The following is a 16,131-nucleotide window of genomic DNA, read 5'->3' as shown; positions in this document are numbered from 1 at the left end:
TGTTGATCTCTACTGCAATCAGTTCTACTTGTGATGGTATATCTAGTTTTATTTCATTGACTTTTAGATTTTTCTTAGTTAATATTATAATTCCTCCTCCTTTTTTTAAATTTCTGTCTCTTCTCCATATATTGTATTCCTCTAAGTTTAGTATGTCATTGGATATCCTTGGTGTTAATTTTGTTTCAGTTAGGCATATTATTTGTGGTTCATTTTCTCTGACATAATCATTCATCTCTAGTAATTTAGATACCCTTCCATCCACATTTGAGTACATCAACTTTATCTTCTTGTTTATATACTTGTCATGACATGGTTCTACTACCTTCCTCCTTTTTCTTCCATCCTGTTTGTGTACCACTTTCGTACCTGCAATCCTATTACTTTGTAAAAAAATTTCTTCTTCTCCTCTTCTGATCTTCCCTCATTTTTTTGTTTTTGCTTCCTCCCTTTTCTCTTTCAGTAATTCCAGTTCCTCTTGTGTTAGGCATCTTTTTATCCATACATTTTTGAACTCCTCTTTTTCCATAAGATTCTTTGTATTTTTTAGTATCTCTTCCACAGTGTTTACACTCTGGAAAGTCACCTTTAGAGGTCTTGTCTTGCTTTTCTCGTATTTCCCTAACCTTTTGTGTTCCTCTATGTCTTTACTACAGATTTCCTCTGATACTTCTTTCAGTAAGCTCATTACATTTGCCATCTCCTTTTTGTCTCTTGTGATCTTGTTTTTATTTCTTCCTCTTCTATACTAGTGATTACTATAGATTTGTTTATATCTACTGAATCTCTGACTAACTTTGGATTGTTTTGGATTATTCTTTTCACTTCCTTTTTAATGCTTTTTTCCTCCACCCTTGTTTCTAAGTCTTTCTTTACTTTCACCATTTCAGCATACGTGGTTTCTACATCATTTTTGTAGCTTTGCACAGCTTCATTCACCTGTGTTATCTTCTCCTCAATATCACTGCTCTGGTCCATAAGACTGCTTGCTTGCCTAATTGTCTCTGTGTCATTTTTTAACTCTTCCATAACACTCTCGTGATTGACTACTGTACTTGCCATTTCACTCACTTTCTTCCTAAGCGTACTCAATTCCACTGTTAGTTCACTGATGGTTGTGTCTTTCTTATTGGCCTCCCTTCCTAGTTTTTCTATCTCTTCCTTTTGCAAGTGCATTTGCTTCTTTATTTCATCAATTTCATTTTTGAAAGCCATTTCTAGTTTGTGTACACATTCAACCAGTCTATTGTGAGTCTCCACTTCAACCAGTTCTTGGTAGAAATCATCATTTTGCTTTTTACTTTTATCCCTTTTCTTTTCCAAATTTGTTTTACTAAAGTATGTATCCATTTTGGAATACTAAAATAACAGAGTATGAACTTACAGAAGGATGTGTGTGTGTGTGTGTGTGTGTGTGTGTGTGTGTGTGTGTGATGACTGGTGAACATGCTTAATTACAAGTTGCACAAAGAAGGATTATGTTGTTCAAGAATATTTCTCTTGTGGAAGTGAAGAATTATTTTAAATGGATAAAAACAAATAATAAGGCAAGAGCTGTAGGTGAGAAATAAATGTAGAAACGATGAAGTGCAGTGAAGAATCTATCGGTGGGATATAAATTAAATATCTTACTGCAGAAAGGTTGGATATTACCGGTGGAGTGAAAGAAGTCTGTGAAATACACGTGTAAGACTGTAAGAGTAAAGGTTACTGATGTTATTGCAAAAATTATCATTGAATAGGTCTCCTGAGTGCTCTGAGAAAGGTCCTGTTATGGACCAATACCGGTGGAGAGGATAAACTGGTGTCAAAAGGTAGGAGAGTGATGAATAATGTGGTTTGCAGTGTGTTACAGGTTGTTTAGATCAAATACTTTAAATAATGCAGATATTGGAGGCAACATGTGAGAGGGATTGTAATATACGGTATTAGTGACATTTATGGGTATGCTTGAGGCCTCTGACAGAGTTAACCGAGTGGAGTGATGGAGTTGTTACTCATGTACGATGTGGAAGATAAACAGATAGATGCTTTAATTCATCTGTATTATGGATGCATTTACATTAGGATTCCATGATATGCAATCCAATTGGCAATAGTTTTAATGAGCGAATACTTTGGTAAAATATTAAACATCATAACTATGCTAGTTTCAATATTACATGCTGTTCATACTGTTCAGTGATTAGACAGTCAGCCATCAAACAGTAATTCGTAAGACGTGGGGCCAATCTTCCTCGGGGATAAACAACCAGGAGGATGATTAGTGAGTGAAGTTGTTGTGAACTACTCTCTCCCTGTGTGTGTGTGTGTGTGTGTGTGTGTGTGTGTGTGTGTGTGTGTGTTCTTACCTTACCTAATTGTTCTTACCTAATTGTATCTTTACAGGAATGAGTCAAGCTCGTACTGTCCTGTCTTAAACCATATTTATCGTACATATCCTTAAATTTGTGAATTGTTTTGGCACACACTATTTCATTCGGTAGTGCATTCCATTGATCAATTGCTCTGTTTGGGAAACTGAATTTCCTTACGTCTTTATCACCTCTCTTCTTATGCAGTTTTTTGCAGTGTCCTCTTGCTGATGCTTCTCCATGTGTTAAGTAATCATTTATGTCTATTTTCTCCTTCCCTGATATGCACTTATATAGCATTATCATGTCACCTCTTTTCCTTCGCTCCTGTAGTGTTGGTAGATTCAGTTTATTTAGTCTTTCTTCGTAGCTTAGGTCCCTTAAGCTTGGTATCCATCTTGTAGCGCCCCTTTGAACTTTTTCAATCTTGTCTATGTGCTTTTTGAGATGAGGACTCCAGACTACTGATGCATATTCCAGGGTTGGTCTAATGAATGATGTAATTATCCTTCTTAGCATGTCTTCATTTATGTATGTGAATGCTATTCTCATATTTGCATGCAGTGTATACATGTTCCGTACCTTCTCGCTGATGTGGTCAGCCGGAGATAGTCTGTTATTGATGATCACACCTAGGTCTTTCTCTCTTTCTGATGTGTATAGGGTTTTATTTCCTAACTTATAATCCCAATCAGGTCTTTTTCCACTTTTACCAAACTTGATTACATGACACTTGTCCACATTGAATTCCATTTGCCATGTACTACTCCATTCATGAAGTTTATTTAATTCTTCTTGTAGCTCTTTACAAGAGTCTGTGTTAGTAATTCTCCTTTGTATTTTTGCATCATCTGCAATCATATTCAGATAGCTCTCATTTCCAGTGTTACTGTTTATATCATTTATATACACTAATAACATGATTGGTGCCAGCACTGAACCCTGTAGTACTCCACTAGTCACTTCTTTCCATGATGAGTAGTTTCCTCTTAGTACTGTTCTCATTTCTTTTTTTATGAGAAAGTCTTCCATCCAACAAAACAGTTTGCCTCGAATTCCTCCTTGATGGTACAGTTTCCATAAAAGTCTTTGGTGTGGTACTGTGTCAAAAGCTTTCTTGAATTCTGAATAGATACTGTCCACCCATCCTTCCCTTTCCTGTATTGTGTTTGTTACTCTGTCATAGTAGCTCAACAGATTAGTAACACATGATTTTCCTTTTCTGAAACCAAACTGTCTTTCTGTTATCATACTGTGTTCTTCTAGATGGTTTACCCAAGCTTTTCTTATAAGCTTTTCTAATACCTTGCTTACAACACTGGTCAGTGATACTGGTCGGTAGTTGAGTGGATTTTGTCTATTTCCTTTCTTGAATAAGGGGACAATATTTGCTTTTTTCCAAATATCAGGTAGTTTACCTTGACTCATGGATTTCTTGAAAATTAAAAATAAGGGTTTACTTAACTCTTTTGCACATTCTCGTAGTACCCAACATGAAATTTCATTAGGACCACTTGCTTTTCCTCTGTCTAATCTACTTAACTTCTCCTGTATTACTTTTTCTGCTATTTGTATATCTGGTAGTATGTGTGGACATGCATGTTCCACATAGTCCCTCTCAAAATTTTTTTCTTCTGTAAAAACTAATTGGAAATTCTTATTTAGTGCTTCACAAATATCCTTCTCTTGTGTATAAGTGATTCCCTCATCCATAATTGATTGTATTATATCTTTTACTTTGGTTTTGCTTCTGATATAGTTGTAAAACAGCTTTGGTTGATCACTACTTTTATTCATTATATCCTCCTCAAACTGTTTTGGGGCTTCCCTCCTTATTCTTGTATAATCGTTTCTTGCCTGTTTGTAATTATTATACGCCCTTTCATTATTATCTCTTCTGTATCTATTCCACAACAAATCTCTTCTTTCTTTTGATTTTTTTACATTCTGTATTGAACCATTTCTGTATTTTCTTATCTGCTTCTTTGTGCTGTGGGATGTACTTCTGGACTCGTATTTCATAAAATTCACAGAATTTTTTATATACAGCATTTAAATCTTGTCCTCTAAGCTCATTTTCCCAATCAACTTCTAAGAAATACTTCTTGAGGTCTTGATAATTTCCCTTTTTATAGTTTAGGCTCTTTTTGTAACTGTCATTGCTGTTTACTATGTCATATGCTATCCTGAAGTTATAATTTAGTACTGCATGATCGCTTTTGCCGAGTGGAGGGTGATATATTAAACTGTCAATATCATTTTCTTGCCTAGTAAATATTAGATCTAGCACTGAAGGTACATCAAATCCTCTTATTCTGGTGGTTTCCCTCACATGTTGCGTTAGGAAGAACTCTTGTACGAGATCCAGGAGCTTTTGGTCCCAACAGCTTTCTTGGCTAATTATATCTAGAGTATTCCAATTTATATTTGTATTGAAATCCCCAGTTAGTATAATTCTTTCTGATTTCTCTTCCATTTTATGTAGTAATGATCTTAAACTCTGAATTGTACTCTCTGCCAGGTCCTCATATTCATCTCTTTCCCATGTGTTTGATCTGGGTGGCATGTACAAATTGGCTACAATTACTTTACCTTCAGATGTGTTGATCTCTACTGCAATCAGTTCTACTTGTGATGGTATATCTAGTTTTATTTCATTGACTTTTAGATTTTTCTTAGTTAATATTATAATTCCTCCTCCTTTTTTTAAATTTCTGTCTCTTCTCCATATATTGTATTCCTCTAAGTTTAGTATGTCATTGGATATCCTTGGTGTTAATTTTGTTTCAGTTAGGCATATTATTTGTGGTTCATTTTCTCTGACATAATCATTCATCTCTAGTAATTTAGATACCATTCCATCCACATTTGAGTACATCAACTTTATCTTCTTGTTTATATACTTGTCATGACATGGTTCTACTACCTTCCTCCTTTTTCTTCCATCCTGTTTGTGTACCACTTTCGTACCTGCAATCCTATTACTTTGTAAAAAAATTTCTTCTTCTCCTCTTCTGATCTTCCCTCATTTTTTTGTTTTTGCTTCCTCCCTTTTCTCTTTCAGTAATTCCAGTTCCTCTTGTGTTAGGCATCCTTTTATCCATACATTTTTGAACTCCTCTTTTTCCATAAGATTCTTTGCATTTTTTAGTATCTCTTCCACAGTGTTTACACTCTGGAAAGTCACCTTTAGAGGTCTTGTCTTGCTTCTCTCATATTTCCCTAACCTTTTGTGTTCCTCTATGTCTTTACTACAGATTTCCTCTGATACTTCTTTCAGTAAGCTCATTACATTTGCCATCTCCTTTTTGTCTCTTGTGATCTTGTTTTTTATTTCTTCCTCTTCTATACCAGTGATTACTATAGATTTGTTTATATCTACTGAATCTCTGACTAACTTTGGATTGTTTTGGATTATTCTTTTCACTTCCTTTTTAATGCTTTTTTCCTCCACCCTTGTTTCTAAGTCTTTCTTTACTTTCACCATTTCAGCATACGTGGTTTCTACATCATTTTTGTAGCTTTGCACAGCTTCATTCACCTGTGTTATCTTCTCCTCAATATCACTGCTCTGGTCCATAAGACTGCTTACTTGCCTAATTGTCTCTGTGTCATTTTTTAACTCTTCCATAACACTCTCGTGATTGACTACTGTACTTGCCATTTCACTCACTTTCTTCCTAAGCGTACTCAATTCCACTGTTAGTTCACTGATGGTTGTGTCTTTCTTATTGGCCTCCCTTCCTAGTTTTTCTATCTCTTCCTTTTGCAAGTGCATTTGCTTCTTTATTTCATCAATTTCATTTTTGAAAGCCATTTCTAGTTTGTGTACACGTTCAACCAGTCTATTGTGAGTCTCCACTTCAACCAGTTCTTGGTAGAAATCATCATTTTGCTTTTTACTTTTATCCCTTTTCTTTTCCAAATTTGCTTTACTAAAGTATGTATCCATTTTGCAATACTAAAAGTGCAAAGTATATGCTTACAATCCCCGTGTTGTTGTAGTCTAAATAAACCTCAGATGACTCAGCATATTCTTTCGTCTTGTTTTTCTTTCCGTGTTGGTTCAGTACAGAGCGCCGATGTCGCGAGTCCACAAGTGCTCTCGAACATACAGTATATTGGCAACACAGCAGGCAACATGTTCAGGAACATGTTTGTTGCAGTATTTGGACAGATGTATGCAAACTTATTTCAGTGCAGCTTCGAACATCTGCAGGAGAGGCGATGGGATAAGTGTATCCATACCAGGCAGCTGAGACTTCATCATGATGTTGCCAACATGATCTGGACGCTGCTGTTCCAAACATGTTTACAGCGTGTTCGTTACTGTGTTGCTTACATGTTGCCAGCACTTGCTCGAGCACACGTGTGGACGCACACTTACTGTGTCAGCCTATCTCTCTCTCTCTCTCTCTCTCTCTCTCTCTCTGTATGTGTGTGTGTGTGTGTGTGTGTGTGAGTCAGTTGGTTGGGTGGGTGGAGTTGATGAGGCTGAGTTGCTGGGTGTGGTAGTTCGGTGCATCGCCAAGGTGGGTGGACAGAGGTAATGATGCTGGGGAGGGGGGGACAGTTGTTGCGTGTGGTGTGTGGAGTGGTTTTGGGTGGGTTGTAGGGGTAAATGGGTTAGTGAGTGGATGCGTTTGGTGGGCTTGGTGGGTAGGTGGCTGGACATGTGGGTGGTCGAGGAGGGATTGGTAAGTTAGGTTTGGATAAGATGAGTTTGATGGGTAAATCGGATTCAAATGGGTGAATGGGGTGGCATAGTCAATGGAGTTGGGTAAGAACGGTGGTTGGGAATGTGGATGGGCGGGTGGGTCGGTGGGAGGAATGGGTGGACAGGATGGGTGGATGGGCAGGGTGAGGTGGGTGGGGAGTGTTCAGGGAGAGGTGGGAGGGTTGTGTGGATGGATGAGATGGATGGCATTGTTGGGTGAGCAGTATGGGTGGATTTCGTGAGTGAAGAGGGTGGGTGGTAGGGGTCGGTGGGCAAGATAGGTTGCTGGGATGTGTGGACAGTGAGTCGCCAGGGTGAGTGGGCACAGTTGGTAGCCAGGGTGGCTGAGACGATTGCGTGGTCGGGATGATCTAAGTGGGTAGTTGGGTTGGGTGGCTGGATGGGTTCAGGGTGGAGATTTGAATGAGTGAATGTGTTGAGTGGCATAGCTGGGTGAGCTTCGTGTATGGCATTCGTGGGTTAGCAGATTGGATAGCAGGGATCGGTGGGCTGGGTGGGTAGCCGGGATGAGATCGGTGGGTTGTGTTGGATGGGATGAGTGGGTAGGTGGATAAGTAGATGGGTGCATATGTGGCTGCCCTGATGACAAGGCAGGAGAGGACTTTATGTGGCCAAATAACTTTTAACTGTTACTTGCATTTTAGTCAATCGCTTAGGACACGTTGGATAAATATTTGGAAACCAAACTCTATAAATTAGGGTGATTGCACTGTAATCTGCTAAAACTCCGATATAATCAATTCTCATGGAAATGAAGATGGATCTGTGCACTTGATAATACACCTACTAGTAATATAAATGAAAGTAACATTACATGCGGCAAGACGTGAGAGTGAGCGAAGCTTCATATCTCCGATCCATCAGCCTAACGAATCAGTCTTTTGGTGGGGGTAAGGAAGGGGTGTTAGGGGGGATAGACATGTGCGATTAACCTGACCTCTGGTGGCAGATTACCCTGTATCACGAATTTCTGTCCGAAGGTGTACCTACGATTATACAGAGCCATAGGAAAGAATAAAAGCAATCACCTTGCTAGTTCTGAAGACGAAAAGAACGTGCGCAGAGAGAGGGAAGGGTTCAGGCTGCAATGAGGCCAAAATAGGGACATAAGCTCGACAAAGAGATGATGGGAATGATATGATCTTCCAGGAGTAGTTCAGGATGAGAACGAGTGTTGAATAGAACCACAGTGATTGATAAAAGTGCCTTATGAAGAACAAGCTGCTAAGGGTACACCTGCAGGAGCTGAGGGGGTTGCTCCTTCAGGTTAGTGTGCACCCGTGGTGAGGGGGTTGGGAGAAATGGGGTTAGCTTACCCAGTCGTTTTTGCTGGCCATCTTGCTGGGCTGTCGTAACAAATGGTTCACAGTACATCAGTTTCCATCACAATTGTGACGTCACCACGTGTATGGGTGAAACTTCGGCGACGCATCTTGTTATAATGTAGCACGAGTACGGGGCTTCAGTCTTGCATAATGATTATAAATGCACTGTATTTATTTACAGTAGGTATATTAGTTGACTGGGAAATAAAACCCAGAGCTCACACAAAAAGTGAGATGTAAAAAAAAAATTTCTCCTTTCATGTTTATAAAACTGAGTGATATGATAATATGTTAATGTCTTGTATGTGTCAGTGGCGGTCGAGTGACGTGGTGGTGATGACGTACCCCAAATGCGGCACCACCTGGACCCAGGAGATAGTCTGGACCATGAGGAAAAACCCGGACCTCGACAACCCTGAGGGTGCCACCACGCTGCTGGACCGCGTTCCTTTCATTGAGTAAGTGACGGGACACGTAAAGAGGGACAGACATGCTGGAAGGGGGGGGGGGTGGAGAGATAAAGTCCGACAGAAATTGCTTGAAATATAAAAAATCCTCAAATAGTTTCCAGTACTTTTTTTTTTTTTTTAATACACACTTAAAATGAGAAAATTATTGATCATATACTGTTTACATGTAACGGTTTAAGTCCATAGGGTTCATATCCATCCTCACATTATACTACTAGAAATACTGTACATAATAAGGAGTCAGTCCAACCCTGACCAACCATTATTTTCTTAAGAGGCCGATGTTATAGTAAAATAAATAATACCGTCAAGCAACCAAAGACCTGAGAGATTTCAGCTTCATCCCTGTTTTGATCCAGCCGCTCACCATCCCACATACAAAACGAGACTTAGAAACAGAGTAGAAAAACGAAACGTTAATGGCATGGCCAGCCGGACCTGCCAAGTACTGAGGCTCATGCATTCATCCTGCCTCACACCTCCCTCGCCAGACTGACGAACTGAGTACATGGAAGGCTGGGATAGTTCGCACAACCTCCTTCTTGCACATACCAGCGTCAGGTCTTCTCCCTCTGCTTTTTACGTCGCTGCCTTCCTCAGATCATTCTTATTTTCGAACCTGTTCTTAAATATCCCAATGTCACATCAGTTCTTTCCACCCCCTTGTCCCCTGCCACGAATTCAGTCAATGCATAGTAAGGATGTGGCCCAGGATTTCACCATGCCTGCCTGCACTGCCTTCGCTTGGTAATATCCAATAGAAGCCCCAACATCCAGTTTTCAGAAGCAAGAGAGACATCTTGTCCCTCTCAGGCTGAGGAATGAGGGCAAAGAAAATGTAGTGTGGACATGGAGAAATCCACTCAGGTTATGGGAACAATGGAGAGAGGTAGTGAACATGTGGACATAAAGTTACAATTTTAGAGCAGCGCAGATTTACTGTACAATGAATTTCTCTGTCATACCCTTTTCTTATGTCACTCTTCGTGTCCCTTTTTAAATTATTTTCCATATTGTTGCTTGTCTTCATTTCATTTTTTATTTCTGTACATTGCATATGATTACTGATTCATTTCTCAGCTACATAGCCTCGACATTCGACTCTCAATTTTGACTGCACAGCTAGCAGGAAGTCCAGTATTGCCCGGGTAAAAAATTACGTCAGCGCAAACCGGCAGCGCCTGGGATCCTGGGGGGCCACCGCCCTGTAGGACACAACCCCCAGAGTCCCATTTTACCCAGTACACCTACGTTCCTCCTTGGGCCTATTTCCATAGGGGAATGTTCACCATGGACCAGTTCCTACCAAGAACCTACTCACCCCATGGACCTATTTACCTACTGCCCACCCAACCACCCATCCACCCTGTCCACAGACTCACTCACCCACACACCTACCAGCCCAATTACTCCCTATGGACCTAAATTACCTCTACCCTCCAACCCACCCTGCCCATCCACCCACTAATCCAGCCTCATCACCCACCCTCCCACCCAGTCTTCCTGCCCAATCACCCACCCGCCTTGCTCACCTGCCCACCCCATCCATTCTCCCACTCACCCGCCCCGTTGTAATATTACTGATATGGTTGAAACTCAGCGGTAACTGTCCACCAAGCTCAACCATGTTGATTTCATTGGACTTGATTACTTATAATTCTGTCGCTCAGGGGCGCCACTTAACAAACATTAAATCACACAAATAAATTCCTGTGAAAAGTTATCCGTTAGACCTCCTTCGAAGTTCCTTGGTAGTTTCCCCTTAATTTTCGGTACGGACAGATACACAGACAGATACAGTTTCAGTAATAAAGATTATTCATTCTTCACTGACCTTCATGTGCATCAGTCGTCCCTTTTCTCTTACGGTGTTATTTGTCTTTCTTCGACATGTGATTTCCTAAAACGTGTCAGTACAGTGTGCCCCTTCACCCCCACTTCAGATAGGCTATTAATTTAGTTCTATACACATTCGTGCACTAAGCAACATTGCCGCCCTCTGCAGTATGTGAGCTTTATGTACTAAGCTCTCTGCATGCATCCTTCTATCGCATCCCATGCATTTCATCGTGTTGTGTCTATTACTTAAATTATCAAAATATATTGTGTTACACTTTGCTTTTAAAACTTACGTACATCTAGTCACCTATAGGCTTCATTTCCTCTCATCCGAATTTCACAAAGTGTAGTAGCCTGTGTCTTTTCTGTTTTCTAATGAGCCATTAACTTCCAAATTAAATCTATTACGCATCATCCCACAGTATGATAACTTGTCTCTGTTGTTATCGTCGCTTGCTTATTCTGCGCTACAACTCATACACCTGTACTTCTTTATGTGCACGACTAGTCTGAGCATAGGCTCAACATACACTTTCCTCAGGCCCAGCAGTCCTCCTATGTGCCACACAGCCCACAAACCTTTACATATCACCAACTGAACACTAATACTCATCGTCCATATTGAATACAAGCTTGGGCTGCCTCATTCAGGATATGTGCATTGGTTTTAGTGGTGTGCTCTTATGATATGTCGGTGGGTCATGTGGAAGACTAGTAAACCTGTATAAACCAAAGTCCGTCTACCTGTCTATTGCCAAACACCTTTATCTCGTAAGGGGTGGCCACAAACAAATCGCCTCCATGTCGCCCTGTCCCCGGCCATTTCACACCCCTCCCACCATCTCACTCAACCCTCTTTCATATACCTCACCACTACATCCCTCCCTCTCATCCTCGGCCTCCCCCTTCCTCTCGCCCCCCTCTACCTCACTCACACACGCTTTCCTCGTCAGTATTTCGCTCTCCTTCCTCTCCACATGGCCAGACCATCTCCGTGTATTTCTCCCAACACTTCCTATCACATCCACATCCACATCCACGCCACAACGCTGCTTCACTTTCTCATTTGTCAGTCTGTCTCCTCATGTAACTCAACATGCTTCTCTTAAATAAATCATTTCCACTGCTCTCACTTTTGACTTGTGTCCTTCCAACAACGGCCTAGCTTCATTTCCATACGTTAGAATTGGTATAATACTATCATGCAGTTACTTTTTTACTCCCACACTTACTTTCCTATTTCTTATCACTGCATTCAGAGAACCAACAATCTTTCTTCTTTGTTGTACCGTTTCAAGCACTTAAGCCACCAAACTTCCATCCTTAATCATCACACTACCGAAGTACTTAAATGCGCTCACACTTTTTATTTCCTCATCCTTCAACCTCACTGTACAGTACATTCGGTGACTTCATTTCTCTCAAAGACCATAACTTTACTCTTCCCTACATTCACCTGTTGATTCCGTTTCTTACACACTCTCCCAAATTCATTCATGAAGCATTGCAATTCCCCATCGTCTTCATTAAAAAATATAGTATCATCTGCAAACAGCAGTACAGGGAGATTCCAAATGCCACTCTCTCTCAACAGGGCCGCTGCAGCATCCACTGCCATACCTTATATTCTCTTTTATATCCCATCCATACACCATGGAGACATGACGCATCCCTGTTTCAATCCAACATTCAGACAGAAAAATTCACTCTGTCCACTGTCCACACGCACTGCAGCCTTAGCATCCTCATACATACTCTTCACGGCATTCAACAACTGTACTCCATAATTCTTAATATTTTCCACATTCCTTGTCTATCCACTCTGTCAAATGCTTTGTATGAAAGCTGCATACAATATTTTTTCCTTCTCTAGAAACTTTTCCACTAAAGACCTATGGATGAATATCTGATCTACACAACCTCTCCCCTTTCTAAAAACCTCCCTGTTCTTCTCCAATTAATTCCTCTGTTGTTTTCCTAACTCTGTCAATAAGAATCCTACAATATACTTTTCCTCCTTCACTAAGAAAACAAATATCCCTATGATTACCACACATATTTTTCCCCTTTTCCTTGGTGCAGGGGAATATTTATACCTGACTCCCAGTCTTCGTTCCTCCCAGGCCAAGCCGCACATCTTCCACATCCATTCTTCTACTGTCTCTCCCCCATGCGTCATTATTTCACCACACACTACATCAGTTCCTGAGGCTTTCCCCATTTAACTTTCTTCATTGATTCCATAACTTCCATCCTGCTGATTTCTTCCTACCGTCTCACCTCCCTCCTTCTCCCAGCCATTCTCCGGCCACTTATACTCGCATTACTTTCATTCTCTGTGTGTAACTGTTTCTAAAAGTGTTGTCTCCATCTGCTCACTTTTTCTCCCTTCTCCACCATCAGTCTACCATTTTTATCATTCACTCCCCTACTAACTTCTTTATCTCCCTGTCTGACTCTCTTTATCTCATTTTCTAACATTTTTTTCACATTCCCTCCAATTTACACTCGAATTCCTTCCAAATTCTTTCTCTTACAAATTTTTTCACCTCTCACTTCGTCTCTAAATATAACTCTCTCTTCCGTCTCCCAGCTTTCTCCATGCCTCTGCTTCCCATCCCTAACTACATGTTTTCTTCTTTTGCACCACAGCTTGTCTCACTTCATTCCACCATGCTGTTCCGTGCATCCCCTTTCGTCTTCTCTTCACCCCACACACCACCTCACACGCTGCACAGATTTTTGTTGTGATTATCTTGAACACATCTAGCACCTCCCCTATCAGCTCTGTATCATATTTACCCAATCGCTCCTCCATTTCTCTCTTATATTCTGCCTTTTTTCCATCCTCTTGCAACCTTTCTACCCTCCTTGTATGGACTACTTCCTCCTGTTCTTCTCTCCTTCTATTCTTCCATTGCACTTGAACCATGATTTTCACCACCATTAAGTGGTGGTCAGAAAGTTTACTTTCTCAACCTCTGTATGCTCTTGCATCCATTACATACCTTCCCATTCTGTCATCCACACGCACATAATCAGTCATTCCCTCTCCTTTCATTCAGTTCACCACCTATCCTTCTCATCACTCGCCACCTGTACCTGTGGATTATTTTGTGCCTTAAGAAAGTATTGGCCATCACCAATCCCTCTCCGCACAAATACCCACTAGAACATTGCCGTTCTCACCCACTTCTTCAGGCACACCCCACTCACCAACTACTCCATCAACCTTAAGATTCCCTACTTTCCCATTCATATCTCAAAGAAAAAGCATTGTCTCATTCCTCTCAAACTTTTCCGTGCACGCTTCCAAATTTGCCCAAATCTCTCTCTTTTTTTTTTTTTTTTCATTCTGCCTACACGATCTTGCGTTGACGCATACACACACACACACACACACACACACACACACACACACACACACACACACACACACACACACACACACACACAATCGCCCACGTTTATATTTCTCGTTTGTCTCACCCACGCAAACCTTGAACCAACTGTTCCATACTGTCTTACATTTTCCTTCCATATGTTGCACACATCAGTACATACACCCTCTTTTGTCCTCTCATTCTTTCCTACTCCCTTGCATAATCCCCATGCATACTAACACTCTCTCACACTATCATAGCATTTAGTCACAATCCACGTATGTCTGCTTTTGCATCCTCAAGCACCTGGATAATCTCTCTCTCTCACACATCATCATTCGAACCCTTTACATTCCATATTGCAACCAGTGCCAAGTCCTTTGTCTGACCCTTGGTCGTCACCTGTTTGTCTGTCCTGATCCGAGGCTTCTTGCTTGTATTATTAGCTAGTTGTTTTCCGGGGAGGGGATCTAACCCTCAGGCAACCCACTTGTTGACACGCTGGGAACACGTGTTGGTTGGTTATAAGTTTACCATCCAACCCCTGACTGGGACCGAACACGCCCCATTTTGGACAATAGACGATTTCTCCAATCACATTTAAGTACACTCGTTCCACATTGATGAGGACGACCTTCCCCCTTCAAGTAGAATATGCTGTACCTTCCTTAATAATATATTGGTCTCTCTTTTTCTTGGCTCCCCACTTGCTTGGCATCTGAACTCGCATTCTTTACACCATGTGTTTGCTGGTCTCTCACGCTCTGAGTGTAGACTGTATTCAGTCTATGACCATACATTCCCTTGTAATGTATCATCCTATTTTCATCCTTCAGCGAAAGTGAATGAGACTACCTGTAGTATGACACAACATTACCAAACCCCGGAGTATTTTTTAATAATGTACAATTCACTATGTCTGCTGTATCTCAACGTTGTCTTCATCCTGTTCAGCCCATGGGTGAACAGCCAAGTTCCCTGGGTGTGGGGGTAGTTTTGGGGTCAGGTTTGGTCAGGTGCGTTTTTGATGCACACATCTTAGCCTGCATCTGCTCAATAAACAGTGGTTCCCCATCACTTCCTTTGCCATTTAATACTATTCTCTTAGCGTTAGTACTTATCTGTTTAGTGACTGAGGCCAGTTTTGCCTACGGTAGATTTTTTTTTTTTTTTTTTTTTTTAATCGACATATCCCTCACGTCTTCCATCCTGTAGCGGATGTAAATCCTTCGTTATTCTATAAAGGATCCTCCCCACTTGTCTTGCCCCCCTTGTGCCACCCCTACTTCATCAAGCAACAATTCGAAGCTAAGTAATGTCTATTGCTGGATGTTAGTTAGTGTAATATGAAATCATATTCAAATTCTTGCTCTGGTAACTTGCTTTAGGCTGTGTTTTATAACTACAGCACCTTCTTTGCTTCCCACTCTACAACTTTCTCCTTTTAATAACATGTATTGCCACGCCCATTATCAAGGAATGCCAGGAGCAACCAGTTCGCTGCGCGTGTTGCCGTGAGCCGTGACCACAACAGGCGCGATCTTTCCATTCTTGGCCAACCTCTCGTGAACCCTCTCGTCATCCAGGAACGGGAAAAAGTCCTCATTGCCCAGGACATATGCTGTCCCATATCGTGCTGCCCTCCCATGACCTTCCTCTTCAAGTGGATTAGTGACACATTAATGTAATCCCTGATTTTTTTTTTTTTTTATTCTCAGTGTGGCAACTCTGTGTTGATAGGAATAAACGAGTATGTACAGGTATCCCGCTGGTACTACCATCCAACACTTCATCACTTTCAATGGACCTTGCCAGGACAAAAGCATGCCATTCTATAGACCCAGGTCAACCGATTCCACTTTATATATATATATATATATATATATATATATATATATATATATATATATATATATATATATATATATAATATTTTACAGGGAATTTGTGTAACCAGTGATTTCAAGAAATCCCTAGGGAATTCGTGAGATGAGTTAAAATTAGGATGGGTTAATTAGGGTA

General features: G+C 40.8%; 1 protein-coding gene across 1 annotated transcript in view; it reads left to right on the top strand.

The window, feature by feature from the left end:
• The window catches only part of LOC145412385 (sulfotransferase 1A1-like), a 238,192-nt gene that overhangs the window by 42,682 nt on the left and 179,379 nt on the right, over positions 1-16,131 (top strand). The window contains exon 3 of the mRNA XM_080282274.1: positions 8,730-8,875. Coding sequence (XP_080138400.1) covers positions 8,730-8,875 — 146 coding nt within the window. The remainder of the gene's footprint in view (positions 1-8,729; positions 8,876-16,131) is intronic.

Source organism: Coenobita brevimanus, chromosome 93 (genome assembly GCF_032717465.1).
Source record: "Coenobita brevimanus isolate Jiangsu-jjx chromosome 93, ASM3271746v2, whole genome shotgun sequence".
Classification (NCBI taxonomy): Eukaryota; Metazoa; Arthropoda; class Malacostraca; order Decapoda; family Coenobitidae; genus Coenobita; species Coenobita brevimanus.
Note: the sequence above shows the minus strand (reverse complement) of the source record. Positions and strands in the feature narration are given on the sequence as shown.